This window comes from Seriola dumerili, unplaced genomic scaffold (genome assembly GCF_002260705.1).
Source record: "Seriola dumerili isolate Sdu_G_001 unplaced genomic scaffold, Sdu_1.0 BDQW01000138.1, whole genome shotgun sequence".
Lineage (NCBI taxonomy): Eukaryota > Metazoa > Chordata > Actinopteri > Carangiformes > Carangidae > Seriola > Seriola dumerili.
Genome location: NW_019174393.1, coordinates 8061744 through 8076359, shown reverse-complemented (window position 1 = coordinate 8076359; position 14616 = coordinate 8061744). Strand labels below are relative to the sequence as shown.

The 14616-nt window shown below is 40.9% G+C and overlaps 1 protein-coding gene across 3 annotated transcripts in view; it reads right to left on the bottom strand.

Annotated features, from left to right (window-relative positions):
• The window catches only part of plxna4 (plexin A4), a 239595-nt gene that overhangs the window by 14981 nt on the left and 209998 nt on the right, over positions 1-14616 (bottom strand). For all 3 annotated transcript variants that reach the window (XM_022748997.1, XM_022748998.1, XM_022748999.1), the window contains 6 exons: positions 13461-13527; positions 12212-12358; positions 10826-10985; positions 7010-7113; positions 3865-3964; positions 1156-1346 (listed from right to left, as the gene is read on the bottom strand). In XM_022748997.1, the coding sequence (XP_022604718.1) occupies positions 1156-1346; positions 3865-3964; positions 7010-7113; positions 10826-10985; positions 12212-12358; positions 13461-13527 (769 nt within the window). The remainder of the gene's footprint in view (positions 1-1155; positions 1347-3864; positions 3965-7009; positions 7114-10825; positions 10986-12211; positions 12359-13460; positions 13528-14616) is intronic.

Below are 14616 nucleotides of genomic sequence, written 5' to 3'. Positions count from 1 at the left end.
CTTAATGGAAGACTTTTTTAACATTTTAAAGAAAAAACAACTCACTCTTCTTACAAATAAAAAGCTGAAGTCATAAATGCACAAAAATGCACTTTCAATACATCCAGGGAGTTTTCTGCTACAATCTTACTTAGTCTGATATGACCATTTGCTTTGGTGGCTTTTCCAGTTATGTTACAGTTACACTGTTTTAGCCTGGACTTTGAATATGAAATCCGAATGCCATGTGGTCTGATAATCAGCACACAAGACATTAAACTTTCTATGCTTTGTTACTCTGTGTATGTGTGTGTGTGTGTGTGTGTGTAGAACTCACTGCATTTACAGTACATACATGGAGCTGAGGTGAACTACTAAAAAAAGGCGGACACTGCGTCAAAAAACAAACTGAAATGTTACTGAAGTTACTGCCTCAACATGCTCAGCTCGTAGCTTCTTTTTCTCTTTTTACCTTGTCTGTACTGTGTCTGATAGAATGGATGTCTTGATGAAAAAAGAAGGAAAAGGTGCTTTAGGAGTGGATTGGTAATTTGCATTCAGCTGTTGGATCAAAGTCACATTTCCCTCCAAACCAAATTAACAGTTTTTTCTTCCTGGGGCCATTGTTTCAAGGCATATTCAAAGAGACTTTATAACCATTTCTATTTTTGCCTGATCATTTTTTTCATTACAGAAACACCTTCACTATCTTCATGGGTCTTTTTATCTTTACCCTTTTTGATATGCTGCTGCATCAACGCAACAGTAATGAAAAGAGAAAACAAACAGAAATATCTATTTTCTCTTTCTCACCTACGGGGATAGAAGAATACATTTGAATAATCTCTTCCAACGAGATGACTCATCCAAAGTAAACATGAATATTTAAATAAAATGAGATTATTCTGAGTCATGGTAACACAGGGTGAAGGTTAGTGTAACCTTTTAGCCTTTCACCTTGTGAACTGCTTCAAGAAAAATACAGTTCACCTGGTAATGTAGTTAATTGATGCAAACTGATGGTACAAAGCTGAACTTTTCTTTGCTGTTAAATCATTTGCCCTGCAAAATATCACAGATCCCAATAAAGAATGAATCTAGCATGAAACAAGATGACCCTCTACCAATGAATAAACAAATCATCACATGTAAGATTTTCTCTCACAGATGGCTCACCTTGGTAGCCAGAAGTCGTGTCAGGTAGATCTCAGAAACCATCTTGCTGCCGCGGTCGCCCTCCTTCTGGTCTCCATGCTCATGGTTCTTCACCAGGTGCCAAACCTTGACCCCGCTCTCCAGGTCAGGAGTGATCATCGGAGTGCGGGAACGCAGGCTGTCAGGGCTTCCAGTGTACTTGATCATGTTCTCTGTGAAGAAAAACATGCATGAGGTCATGTAGTACTGATATAACCATACACAACAGTGTCACTCAGTGTGACTGTAGTTTTCGTCTCACATCACTCCCATCTGTATGCAACTTCTGACTATAGTATATCATATGAAATTATCTCAGTAACATTAATGTACAGTTCATGTAAAGATCTGTAAACTGTATGCTGGTGTTTGTTTTTCCTGCCTGAATCAGGAAGAGAAAACAATCAGAGGGGAAACTGAGAACAAACAAGACACATCTGAAACTTAATCAGAGCGAATTTTGAGGTGAACAAGAAGAAAAGAAAGCTAACAAAAGAAGCAACTATCAGACTTAGTACAAATAAACAAACAAAAAATAATGAAGAGACAAGTCTGTTGTTTCTCCAAAGAGAAAGGGAAAGCCATAACCTCCATGTCAGCAGCTGAATGCAGTTTTTTTGCTTGTGGCTTCCAGTTTACAGGTCTGGGAGATTGGATATGAAACTTTTAGAAAGTGTGCATGGTTAATTTTTCATGGCTTCTTCTCCAAGGGAAAAGACATGGCATCGCCGGCTGACACAAAATCGAACAGGTGTCAGATGAGATGAAATATGTATGGCCCACCCAATGGCCGGAGTGGCGATGACATTTCCAAACACATGGCTCAATGAATGTTTACATAGTGTGAAAAAAATTGATTAGGGGGTGCGGTTTGGAGAGAGGAGCAAAGAAAAAAAAGAGTGTTTTTCACCGTGACAGAAATCAATCTGTTCAGAGAGAAAAGCGGGAGGAGTGTATAGAGGAGAGAGTTCAGGGGAGAGTGAGACGGCTAGAGAGATCAGATACAGAGAGAGAGAGAGAGTGTGTGTGTGTGTGTGTGTGTGTGTGTGTGTGTGTGTGTGTGTGTGTGTGTGTGTGTGTGTGTGTGTGTGTGTGTTTGTATCGACTGTTCAAATTTGATTACAGTGAGATCAACTGAAAATGCTTGTCTCTCCTATAGGGCACTTTAGTGGTTTGTTGTCAGACCCCGTGTCAAGTATTCTCCACAGGGCTGTCAATTTGGTATTACTTTTATTTTTTCTCGTACACTGGACAAGTGTGACACTAATTGCGCCTTTCTTGGGGTTGTGTGGTTGCAAGAGGATGTGAGGTGGGACTTTTTTTAAAGGGAGAGTGAGCAGTACATTCATTTTGTGTTAATTATTTATTCCAAGAAGTTAGAGAGCCGAGGGTGAAACAGAGTCAGGGAGACACAGGAGAGGGATTTCTGGTTGGATTCTATTCTGATCCAGCTCCACACACAGGAGTTGTTTTTTTCTGTTGTTTTTTTTTCTTCTCCTTCTGGTTTTTGATGGAAACTTTACATCAAAGATCAAACACAACGGTTTTTCCTTTCATTCTCTGACTCAACATGTTACACAGTGTTTGTACTTTTTCCGTAACTTTTTCTCCTGCTCCTCGCTCCCGCTTCCTCCTCAGCAGCTCTAACAAATTCGACCTCGTCTCTTTCTTCACCATTTGACCATTGTACTCAGAGAGAGTTCAAAGTCACTCAAGCACCACACCAGTTGTGAAGTGGATGACACTTGCGTTTGAAGTCAATCGCTTAAAAAAATGTTGAGGGGAGATATTCCTGGCATCCTCCCTCCCCTTTCAGTTGCGCCACTCACCTCGTCCTATCTGGTCTCATTTGGAGCCAGAGAGGCGAGGCGAGACTGCATGGAGATGAGGCGATGCTAATAATGTGGCACCACATTTGATGTGTCTGAAGTGTTTGTGGGCAGCGAGTCTGGCCCTTTGATCAGCAACTAACTTGATGGTTTCGCAGGTTCAAGGAGACGTGGAGCAGACGGACAGGCAGAAAAAACACTGGCACATTGAAGGATGAGGGGACACACTTTGGAGTCTCAAGAGGCCAGAACAACAAAAGAAAGAGTCTATTTGGTCTCTTGTTATGTTTCAGAAATCCTTTCAGCCACTCTAAATTGTGTCTCGTCTTCCCCAGTCTGTCATTGTTGTCATGCAGGATCCTGTGGATGCTGGACATTTTGAGATGGGAGCATCAACTGCTGCAGGATCAGTTACTTTCTAACTATTTTTCCCCTTCTTTCTGTAATAAAGTTCTATTTTATAAGCACATATTTGTTAGTTTTTTCTTGTTAGGTCTGTGGTTTTGCTATCTTAAATGATTCTTCAAATGATTTTTAAGTGTATTTTTTAAATGTATTTTGGAAGTGATCATTTTGCTTCAGGTTTGCATGACCTGGCACCTGGATGACAGAAGCCACACCAGCGGTGAGGCAAATACAACTTAAATGAGAGGTTCAGTTTCATGTTGAAATGTTGTACTTCCTTCTTAATATTTATTTAATTAATTAATATGAAATAATAATAATAATAGTATTTGACTATGTTGTGAGTACTTTGAGAAATATACATTTTTATCAGTCCGCCTAGTCTTATGTTTGATGGGAAAGTGGCCCTCTGACTCAGATACAACAGAAACTTGAATATAGAAACAAGTAGACTTACCATATTTACTTGCAGAGGTTCGAGACACAGTGGAATTGTTTACTGAATTATAGGCTGTAACTTGCTTGGGAACCAAGGCCATTACTGCATTATCAGGTACCTGAAAAACAGAGGCACATATGTTATGCAAATGATGTGTTCAAATGTTCAATCAAAGAACCAGAAAAGCCTTTTGCACAGATTTTGTTTTTTCATTTGTGCATATTTCTAATACAACCAATCAAAAAACCCATATATCATTGTACTGGTGTCATGTTCCATATTTCCCTCCATCTATTCTATTTTGATGTTGGTAGGTAATACTTTAGAACATAGAATATCTTATTACCCTTATGTGCTCTATTCAGCCCACACATGCATATTATGACTGACAGGGGGAGGGAGCGTTTAGCAAAGCAGCATACAGGCCTTAGTGAGAGGGGACATCCCACAGTCTCTGTTCAATAATATCTTTCCTCTAGGGTTGTTTGTGTGTGTGTGTGTGTGTGTGTGTGTGTGTGTGTGTGTGTGTGTGTGTGTGTGTGTATGAAGGTGTGAAAAATCAAGCAGAGTGTGTGTCTGTGTTGGTCTATGTGTAAATAAATGTGTGTAAGTGAATGAATGAGTCAATTCTGCACCTCCTTCCCCAGTCAGCCAGACAGGATTCAATTAACACAACTGGGATGGAGTCTGTCCCAGCTGTGCCCCCCCCCGCATGCATGCGCACACTCACTCACACTCACACTCACACTCTCACTCTCACACACACACACACACACACAAAGCCTACCCCTATTCTGCATAATCTGGCTGCCCGTGCTGCAGGGGAAGGGAGGGTTAATTGAAGTGATCTCTATCATAGTGTGGATGGATGGGACAGGGAATAAGGACCAGGGGCCTTTTGTACGTTTATGTGTGGGTGTGAATGTGTGTGTGAGCCGGGGCCTTATTAAGATTGTATCATTATTTCACCCAGTCACTCAATCTGCTCCTTATGCATAATATGTTTATATCATTGTAAGCAGGAGGCCCAGAGGGAAGATCTTGTTATTCCTTTGTGGGGAGCCCCCTAACTCTCCAGCACCCTTAAGCATGTGCCCTGATCACTGCTCTTATATGTTGAATAGATATAAAACGAGCAACACACAATGGAACATAATGAAATGAGAAAAGGAGGAGTGGCATTTGGGGAAATAACATTTGGAAGAGAGGATAAAGGCAGAAAGTGGAGCACAGTTTCCTGAAAGAGAGGAGGAGGAGAGAAATGTCTCTCATTATGGGACAGAAAGATCTGATATGGCAAATGCCACATTTTTGCTTTTTAGCTTGTAGCTACTATGTGATGTTTTCCTGAACAAGAAATCTAACTTTCCCCTCAGTTTGTAATGCAAAGGCAGACTGAGTGGGTGAGATTGGCTAGTGGCAGATCAAACCAGATTAGTTTAATAAAGGAAAGCACATGTCTCTATTCAGTGTCTGGTCGGCCATATTATTCTACTACTTATTATTCTGTACTTATTTTAATAAGACAAACAGTACTGAGATAACATGTCTGGAGGACATTCCTGGACCAAATATAGCAGCACAAGATCGTCAAGGAAATTATGCATAGATTTAACTCTTTTAAACTGAAACCACAACATTCAGTGAAATAAAGACATAAAAAACAGAGTGGAAATGCCAAGTGTGAAACTGCAGATGCCCTTGAATGAGGACTGAATGTGTTTTTCGTGTCCCCTCCCTTCCTCACTCTTTGCTTGGCCTCCTGACAAATTTTGAGTGGATGGGAGTGATTTTTTTTTTTTGGTCTGTCAAAGATAAGGCGCCCTTATTACTGGGCCTGAAAAAATGAATTAACTTCTGTCTTCATTATCTTATCTCTGATTCGAATCAGTTCCCTAATCCATTCCACCAGCGCCTCGTACTCCAAGCCTGTTGACACTTGCTGCCGCTGACATTTAATTTAGGCACCATGCACTTGCGCTTGGTGGGGACAGCGGCTGCTTGCTTAGCTACTGGACACCATGTTGACAAAGCAGACATGTTTTATCAACCGGACTCATTCTGGTTGGCATGATGGACAGTCACTCCTCATGACGCACAAAACACCTTCCATAATGTGTTTGTCTGTCACTCTGCATGAAAGCATTTGTGTATTTAATGAGTGAGAAAAATTTTGTGCATTTGTTTCCATTTGATTACCTGTTAATAAATGTGTATATTCAGATCTTTCCTTGTACTATGAACTCTACAAGCAGTATGTGTGCGAGCATATAAACTCATGTGTCTCTATTGTACGTTTTGAACACTAATCCACTTAAGAAAGTAGATGACATTTGACGACACATTAGATTTTATCTCAAGCTCTCTCTGCACATAAGAGATAAATTCCAGGTGTTGCTGTGTTGTCGGTCACTTCCCTGTCTCACTCTGCTTCATTCCCACCCATCTTGTGGTTTTGGTGTGTGTATGGTGTTCCTGTCAGTCAAGGACTTGCACAACTACATGGCTAGAAAAGTCCTTTGACCAAATTGTCACTTACATAGTTTTGGAGTTTATGACAAAAATGTGGAGGTGTGCTGAGAGGGCATCAAAAACAGCTACATATATAGTAAACAGAGGGACAATGGGTGGTAAAGAAGAGAGAGAGAGGTAGGAAAGTAAAACACTAAAGAAAAGTCCAACACTTATTATCAGGCCTTTGTGTTTAGTGTGAAAATGCTTTCTTAATGTGCGAGAGACACATATCAGCATTGTGTTTGTGTATATTTGCTGTAGAAATAGAATGAAAACAACCGTACCTTTCTTTAAATAAAGAACATGTGAATCTCTTCAAATAAAAGATGTAATCTATCAATTACAAGCTCCAGACAGACGTCTTTGAAGATAGCTATCTCTTTTTTTTATTATTTCTTTCTTTGTGAGATCTAAAACTTTACAAACCCTTTGGATTTCTAAAACTTCTAACTTTGAAATGTTATTAAAATCTCCAACACATTTCTGTCAATGTTAATTCAAAGATTTTTTTTGAAACTTGCATACAATGGCTGCACAGCTCACAGATAAACACAAACCTAAAAGAAAACATACTTTAACGTTTTGTTACAGTTATGAATCAGTTTAATGCAGGTTGTCCACATTTAAAAAAATACAGTAACAGCCGTACCTGATAATGAGCCAACATGTTCAGTCTCTTCCAGTCACCTTCAATCTTAGTGGTGACATCCTCGTCCTGCAGGATCATGCGCTGTCCTCTACCCTGGCGCCACTCTGGAGAAAAAAAATTAAAAAAATCAAAATGGTCAGTATAGTACACTCCATATATCCATCCATACCTTTACTCTTATTTGTTTGATCCGTTTTCGCCCTTTTTCTGTGCATCTGTCAGATCTCAAAACCTTGCCATCTTTGGGGTCCTGACATGCTTTTGGGAAAGAATTGATAGATTTTGGTGGTTGTGCTGCAGTTGGGTTTTCACTTTTAGGAGACGGTTGTGTTTTTCAGTTTATTAGCCACAACAACAAGAGTTAAGATGGATAAACAGTTCTAAAATCCTAAGGGTATGTTTGCAGTGGCAATGAATACGTTTAAGTTATAATGTAAAATAAATAGTGTTGTGTTAGATTGTGTGTTGGCTTAGATAAAAACATGAACAATATTAACAACATAGAAAAAAAAAAGCAGAAGAAAGCGTCACTCTTTTCTAATCAGTGTGCCTTTTTAGAAAATGAGTTGCCACTATCTCCATCTTCATCTATTGAACTTTTTCTTTGCTTTCTTCAGAACAATCATTTCATATTGGAAAAGAGATGTAGAACCAAAAGAGCAATCACACACATGAGAGACAGTAACAAGAGGCGAGTTAAATTAATCACCCACTTTACTTTTTTTTTTTTTTTTTTTTTTTTTAGAATGAAGCTCCCCCCTCTTTGCTCCTTTCAATCTCTTTCACTGATGCGATCGATGGGTGCGATTACAGCTGTATGCTCAGGGCTTGTCCACTTCCTTTTCCATCAGCAGCACAGGCCCTTATGCTGTGCTCTCTGAAGACACCACAGGTCTCTGCTCTCCTCTTGTCAAAGCCCTTTCCACTGCTCTAAGACCCCTGTCAAGGTGCTCTTATTGTTATTGCTGGGAGCTTTGGTAAAAGCAGACCAGACTCAGCCCACCCCAACACTAAATGAAGAAACTAGTGAGCTGCAAATATGAAATAACATCTATACTCAAAGACTGCAGATCACCTAATTTCCATACTTTTCAACAAGCAACTTCCACTGCACATGACAGTGTCTTTCATTTAAACAAGAGGACGGCATTTACATGACCTTACAACCAAATTACATCTACACTACATATACACCAGGCTTCCAACATCAGCACAAAACAAACCAAAGGCTTTGATATAAACATCTCACAATACCCTAGCAACATTATCATAAGTGAAAGAGGAAAGCCATCTCAAAAACAAACAAGCACGATTCCTCCTTTCTTTTTGTAGACATCATGTGCTGTATGAATACGTTATTGTCTCGGTGCTCCTTGCTGTGTTTCCCACTTGTGTCGGCCACTGTCATCTCCTATCCTGATCACAAACAGGAAAACAAAGCAGCAATCACTGTGGTGTATGATGAGGCCTGTCTTTGGAGGATCGACCAGAATTGTGTTAGCATCTGAAAAATCTGCAGGAAATAAAGATCCTCCTGTTGTTTTTGTCTATACAGTACATCTTCCCATAAAGATGCAAATGAGCCCCCGTCTCCAGTTGAGGCTCAGTAAACAGATGAAGAAATGAAGAGAAAAAGGAATAAATAAAAGAATAAACTTGGTGTGAAACCAGAGCAAACTGAGATTACTCTGATTCCCAAATCCAGTGGTCTCTACTCAGTAGGAAGACAACAGCAACACAACAGTTTGTGTGTGTGTGTGTGTGTGTGTGTGTGTGTGTGTGTGTGTGTGTGTGTGTGTGTGTGTGTGTGTGTGTGTGTGTGTGTGTGTGTGTGTGTGTGTGTGTGTGTGTGTGGACTTGCTTTGTGGACTCAAACACAGCAAAGGAGATAAGGGCTTTGGGGAATGTATGGAAGCTCATGGTGAAGAGAAAGGCTGAAGGTGACTGTTGTATTCCACAGAGATGCATGACACACATTTGCTACTGGCGTCACGCACACACAGTGACACAAAGACACAAAGACACAGACACAGGGCCTGGTTTCTTTGTTCTCAGGCCCTATCTCCTCTGGTGCCCTGTGGAGGACTGTGAATTGCCGCAGAGGGGAATTAAAAACAATACCTGGGATAACAACACTCCTGGCCAATCCGTCTCAGGACAGGCCTGCCACAATCCCATTATCCCTATCAGCCATTGCTATCAGTCCGTGTATATGTGTTTGTATGTGTGAGGGTGTGTGTCAGAAATCATAAGAGCTGCTGGTATCACCTGTGTACGTAGAGCTCCTCTCTTCAAATTAAAAAGTGTGTCAAAATAACAAAACAATAAATCAACATAAATACCACAAGACCAAGAAATAATAATAAAAAAACTACATGTGTGAAAGGATATGTCAAACATGCTCTCAGTCTGCTCATGGACTCATGATTAAGAAAGAACATTCCTCTAATCTGTGCAGAAACATACTGTAAATATAGCACTGAAAAACAACATTTAATTTCATGCACATGTTTTCTTCTGAGCTTGCATTTACTCATTCTCTCTTTCATACTCACAATCACAAACATACAGAGCGAGTGGCCAGCTACTTCTGACAATTTTCACTTCCCTTTTGTAATAAAACAATAATAGAACAACACATCCTGCCCAAAGGGGGGCCATGAAACAATTTTATCCAGGAGTGTCGTCAAAAGGCTAAACCAATCTCTTCACTTAGCTATCACAGTCAGATTCCCTACGGTACGCACTCAGCCCATCTTAGATCTGGGGTTGGTTATAAATATGCTATTCCGAACACACAACAGGGGCTTGGAAAATCCATCTGGCAATATTAAACCATAAAAAGCACAGTGCACGGTGAAGAGACAGCCTGTAGGTATTGGCAGACAAACAATCATGGATAACACTGTTATGCGCACACACACACACACACACACACACACACACACACACAGACCCACCCAACCCCTTGATCACTAGATATCTTGCAGAGAAGGTATATCACTGCACATTAAAGTAATTTGCAAATATATTAGACTCATGTTGAAATACAATTATATAACCCAGGAAAAATAACTACATACTGTAGCTGCCAATAGATGTCATCAGTGGCAACAAGGTCCTGTATTCATATAGAGAGTCAAATCAAGTCCTTCCTACACATACTATCTTACTCAGAAAGAAAGAAAGAAAAAGAAAAAGAAAGAAAGAAAGAAAGATAGAAAGAAAGAGAGAAAGAGAGAAAGAAAGAAAAAGGATTTGGTAGGGAAGACATCACTGAGCGTCTCAATTGATTAGCTGATCAATCATCTGACTCAGACACCAGTCAACAAGAGAGTCGATCGATGGGAAGTTTGGGGAGGGGAGAGACCGGACTCAAACATCTGAGCCAACAGAGCCAGGAAGTCAACTCTCCCGAGGTTGAAAAGAAAGCTACCTCTCTATATCTAAGAGGACTTGTACTTTTTAAGAAGGGCTGGGTGGGGTGGGGAAGCCTTTGGAAAAATCAATGGGCGTCTGAGTTCAGTCTGCTTTTCTCCAGGCACATGGGTAGGAAACACTGAATGGATAGAAATGTTTCAACAAGCTGTACAATATATATACAAGAGTAAAACCTCTCATGAACTACAACCCTGAAAAGTGGAATTATAAATGTCCTATTATCAGCTGTAAAATATATGAAGAAGGGCAAAACTCATTTCATTTGTCTTACCCTGCATCGTAAACAAAATGTTCCAGTAAGCTGAATCCCAAAGATGACTGTTTGCCTCCTTTTTAAACATTATTATTTATATACAACAAGACAAAAACTCATACCCAGGTCCATGTCAGAGGCCTTTAGGCGGTGTGAGTGTGGGACGTTCTTGTAGATGGCATCCAGGATCTTCTCCTTCACCTGACTGATGGTGTCACAGTTCAGCACTTTAACCTGGATCTCTGGGCTCTTCTCATTCTCCGGATGGATGCAGTTCACCACCTGTAGCAGAAATATGCACAAGGCTGCCACTGTGAGGGGAAACTAGCTGCAAGGTGTGTGTTCACTTTTGTTATTTTTAAAGACGGCTTCTTTCTGGTCATCTATAGGTAAGATTTCTTGCAATATTTGCTGTAACTGTAACAGAAAAGAAAAGTTACATATTTGGACATTTTCCAGGTTGATGAGAGGATAACACGTTCTATATATAAAATGCGTGCTGGTTGAGGTTTGTGTGTTTTATATTAATAAGGTTGATTGCACTGTAGCTTGGTACTCAGTGGAACTGCAATGATTTTCTGCCAAAGGGTCTGAGAATTGCAGCAAAAGAAAAGATTGTTCACCAGGGAAACTTCTATCTGAATTGATTAGCAGTAAACAAGCTAATTATAATATTATTATCATATTCATCAGTTCTGTCAGTATCGCCTTCTGGTGTTGGTAGAAATACCTGAATTACAAGGTGGGCACAAATACACATATTATAAATGAGAGGATAAATGCTTAATCTTTTATGTATGCACTATCCCATATAAATATACATATATGTACATGCATATATATATATATATATATATATATATATATATATGCAATTCAAGCTTTCATTTTAATATTCTAAGTGTAGTAACATGTCCACATTGTGGGAAATGTGATAGTGAATGGAGTATTGGAGATTCTGTTGCAAAAGGCTAAACCTGAAGCAAATTTCTAGGATGTTTTTCCCCATCACAGTTCACCATGGACATTTGACAGAGTATGCAAATCAGCGCTCTCAGGATGTAGACTACAAATGGATGTGACACTTGAAAAGAAAGACGGAACGACTAAACAGCATCTGAGTTTCCCCTGCTGAAACTAACACATCACAGCGGAGAGAGGACAACAACAGACAGACTCTGGGAATAAATGAGAGGTTCCAGAAGGACAGACTTTTATCGCCTCTCTGCTTGTGCAGACATATACACATGCATAATCTCTTTCCTTCCTCCTCATCCCGGAGCCCTGCTCTTTTCTTTGACAGCTCCAGTCTCAACAGGAAGTGAGGTCGCCACTCCTGTGCCCCTTGCATGTCAAGCGTAACAGCGACAACTTTATGTCCCGTTGCACATCTCATGACCGACAACCCATAACCACCCTTTTTCTCTCCTCTTGTCCCTGAAAGCATATTAAGTGTCCCCCTTTTAGCCCTTTTAGCCCAAGGACCCCTGGGCAGGTGAACCCCTTACCAGCGTCTTGTAGTCAATCTGTTGTCTGATGAGCTTGTCCTCACTGAGTGAGTAGCGCGCCTCTCCTGTGATGGAGTCAATGGGGCCTTTCTCCATCTGCTGCTTGATGGCACAGAAGAGGGAGAAGAGAGGCTCGCCTGCACACTCCTGAAAAGAGATTTGAAGAGAGAGGAACAGACAAAAAGTTTGGAGGGAGTGAGAAAACTTTGAAGCCATTTCTGCAGTCAACTCACTGACAGCATAGTTTAATAATGTCTGAGAAAATATCTATCTAGAGTGTTGTAGTTGCTTTATCAAATGTTTTTTTCCACACTGCTTCGCCTCCAAAGTTGCTGAGCAAGACTTATTTAACACTATGTCCCAAACTCTATCGTTCCCCTAAATTAAAGAAAATTGTACCACCTATGGATACATAAACTTTGCTGAAATGAAGCAGAGTTTGGGAAAGGTTTGACGGATAAACTGTGAAAAATGCCATAAAAGCCACCCCCGCCTTCCTGCCCAAAAAACACTGCTGTTTATCAAACTGAAAAGATTGGCCTTCTGTCATTTTTTATTCTCCTACCAGCTGCAGTGAAGGGATGGGTCGAGGGATAGAGGAGAAAAACAGGATGACGGTGAAATTTTCTCGACTCAAGGCTAGAGAGGAGTGGTGGTTTTACTTTTGGCGAATATTGGTGTCCTATGAAGTAAAAAGTACTTCTCTGCAACTTCTATGGCACACTGGCATGTTAGCATAGATGCTGGTTATAATATAACGATTGATTCTCAAACAGATGATAAACCTTTAGGTACAATTAAGGAAGGATGACTTGTTTTTAATCAAGACTAGCAGTTGCAAAAATACTTTTTGAATGTTGTGGAAATAACATTTTTTGATTGGAAGCCCAGAACATGAATCGATTATATGCCCTGTAGTCTAGTTAGGTTCATTAATGTTTACCAAACATACAGGTCTGCTATGATGCAAAGTCTGCATTACTACAATTAAGAAAACCTTCAGGGCATAAAAAATGCATGTACAATGAATGGATTCCCGACATGCTCAACTGCTCTTGTATCCACTCAGTTTTAAAAAATGTAAGTAAAAAACATCACCATTAACTATCAGTGACGCCAGCAGTGAGATGACAGTTTCACCATGAGATCTATACTGAAATTATGCACGTGACTGAGGCTAAAACTAAAAACCTTTTTTCCCCAGAAGTTTAAAATCTTCAGGATAGTTAAAAAACATTTATGGAGTTACCTTCAGAAACTTGTAGAGGAGGAACGTAAACCAGTTGGTCAGCATTTTCTCTGCTACAGACTCAGTCCTGCAAACAGACAGACGCAAAGCATATAATGAACATATGATCCCCCACACTCTTATTACCATCACAAATATTCGACACCATCATCAAACATTCTGCTAAAATTGGTGACCGCTGCTAATGAATAGGCTTTCGTTACACAAACATAATTGCAAAGACATGAATCGAGAGAGCCTTTGCACATGCTATATGATGGCCTTTCAGACAATCTTTCAGCTGGCTTTTATGCTCAGGCACGCCAAGGGCAGCTTGCCTATGGTGGCGGGGATTTTAATATGAGGCAAAGCAATTAAAAGCCCTTATTTGATCCCCGTGGATTGATGTCGTTAGGGGCTGGAGCGGCTCTGTAATAACACTGGCCTCATTATCAAGCGCTCCCTAGCCTATTCACTGGACTAACACTCGATCCGTGCACAATAGAAAGTGAATGAATACATCTCCCTCTCTTTCTCCGCCTGGCATCCATGCTCCACTGGTGTGGCAAAATGGTGTGTGTCTGCGTTTGTGTGTGTGTCAGTCTGTGTGTATGTGTTGACCCGGGCCAACAGTGTGAATGATCCCGTGTGAATGACTAATATGCATACATAATAACAACAGCGGTGGTGGCGAGGGGAAAGGGAGGAGAGGCGAGGATCGGATATCCTTTGACAGCAACCTTCTTGGCCAGCAGCAGGGGTGTGTGGGTAATCTGTCAGAACACCTCAAACACACACACCCCCGCACACCCCTCCCTCTGCTTTCAATGAGCAACTACCATAGGCATCAATATTTCAGGATTAGTGTCCGTTGTGCCTGTGTCTGTGTGTGCGCGCACGCGTGCACATAGGTTTTGTCCCGAGTGTTTTCGGCTGCCACCTGCAGCCCTCCCACCCCTTACTATTCAGCCTCTTTAAGGGGCTGCACACTGAGGCGTGAGGGAGGGGGGGCTCGATGTCTGCTCTGCCAGTAGGCTGGCCTGGCACCCCCTGCCAACACTGGCACAACACCTGGGGGGGATTAACTTCCTGCCTCACACTGTGCCCGCACTTTTATTTTGCCGCCCCTCTCGCCCCTCCTCCGTCCACAGATCCAAGGGTCAACAAGGTCACTTTT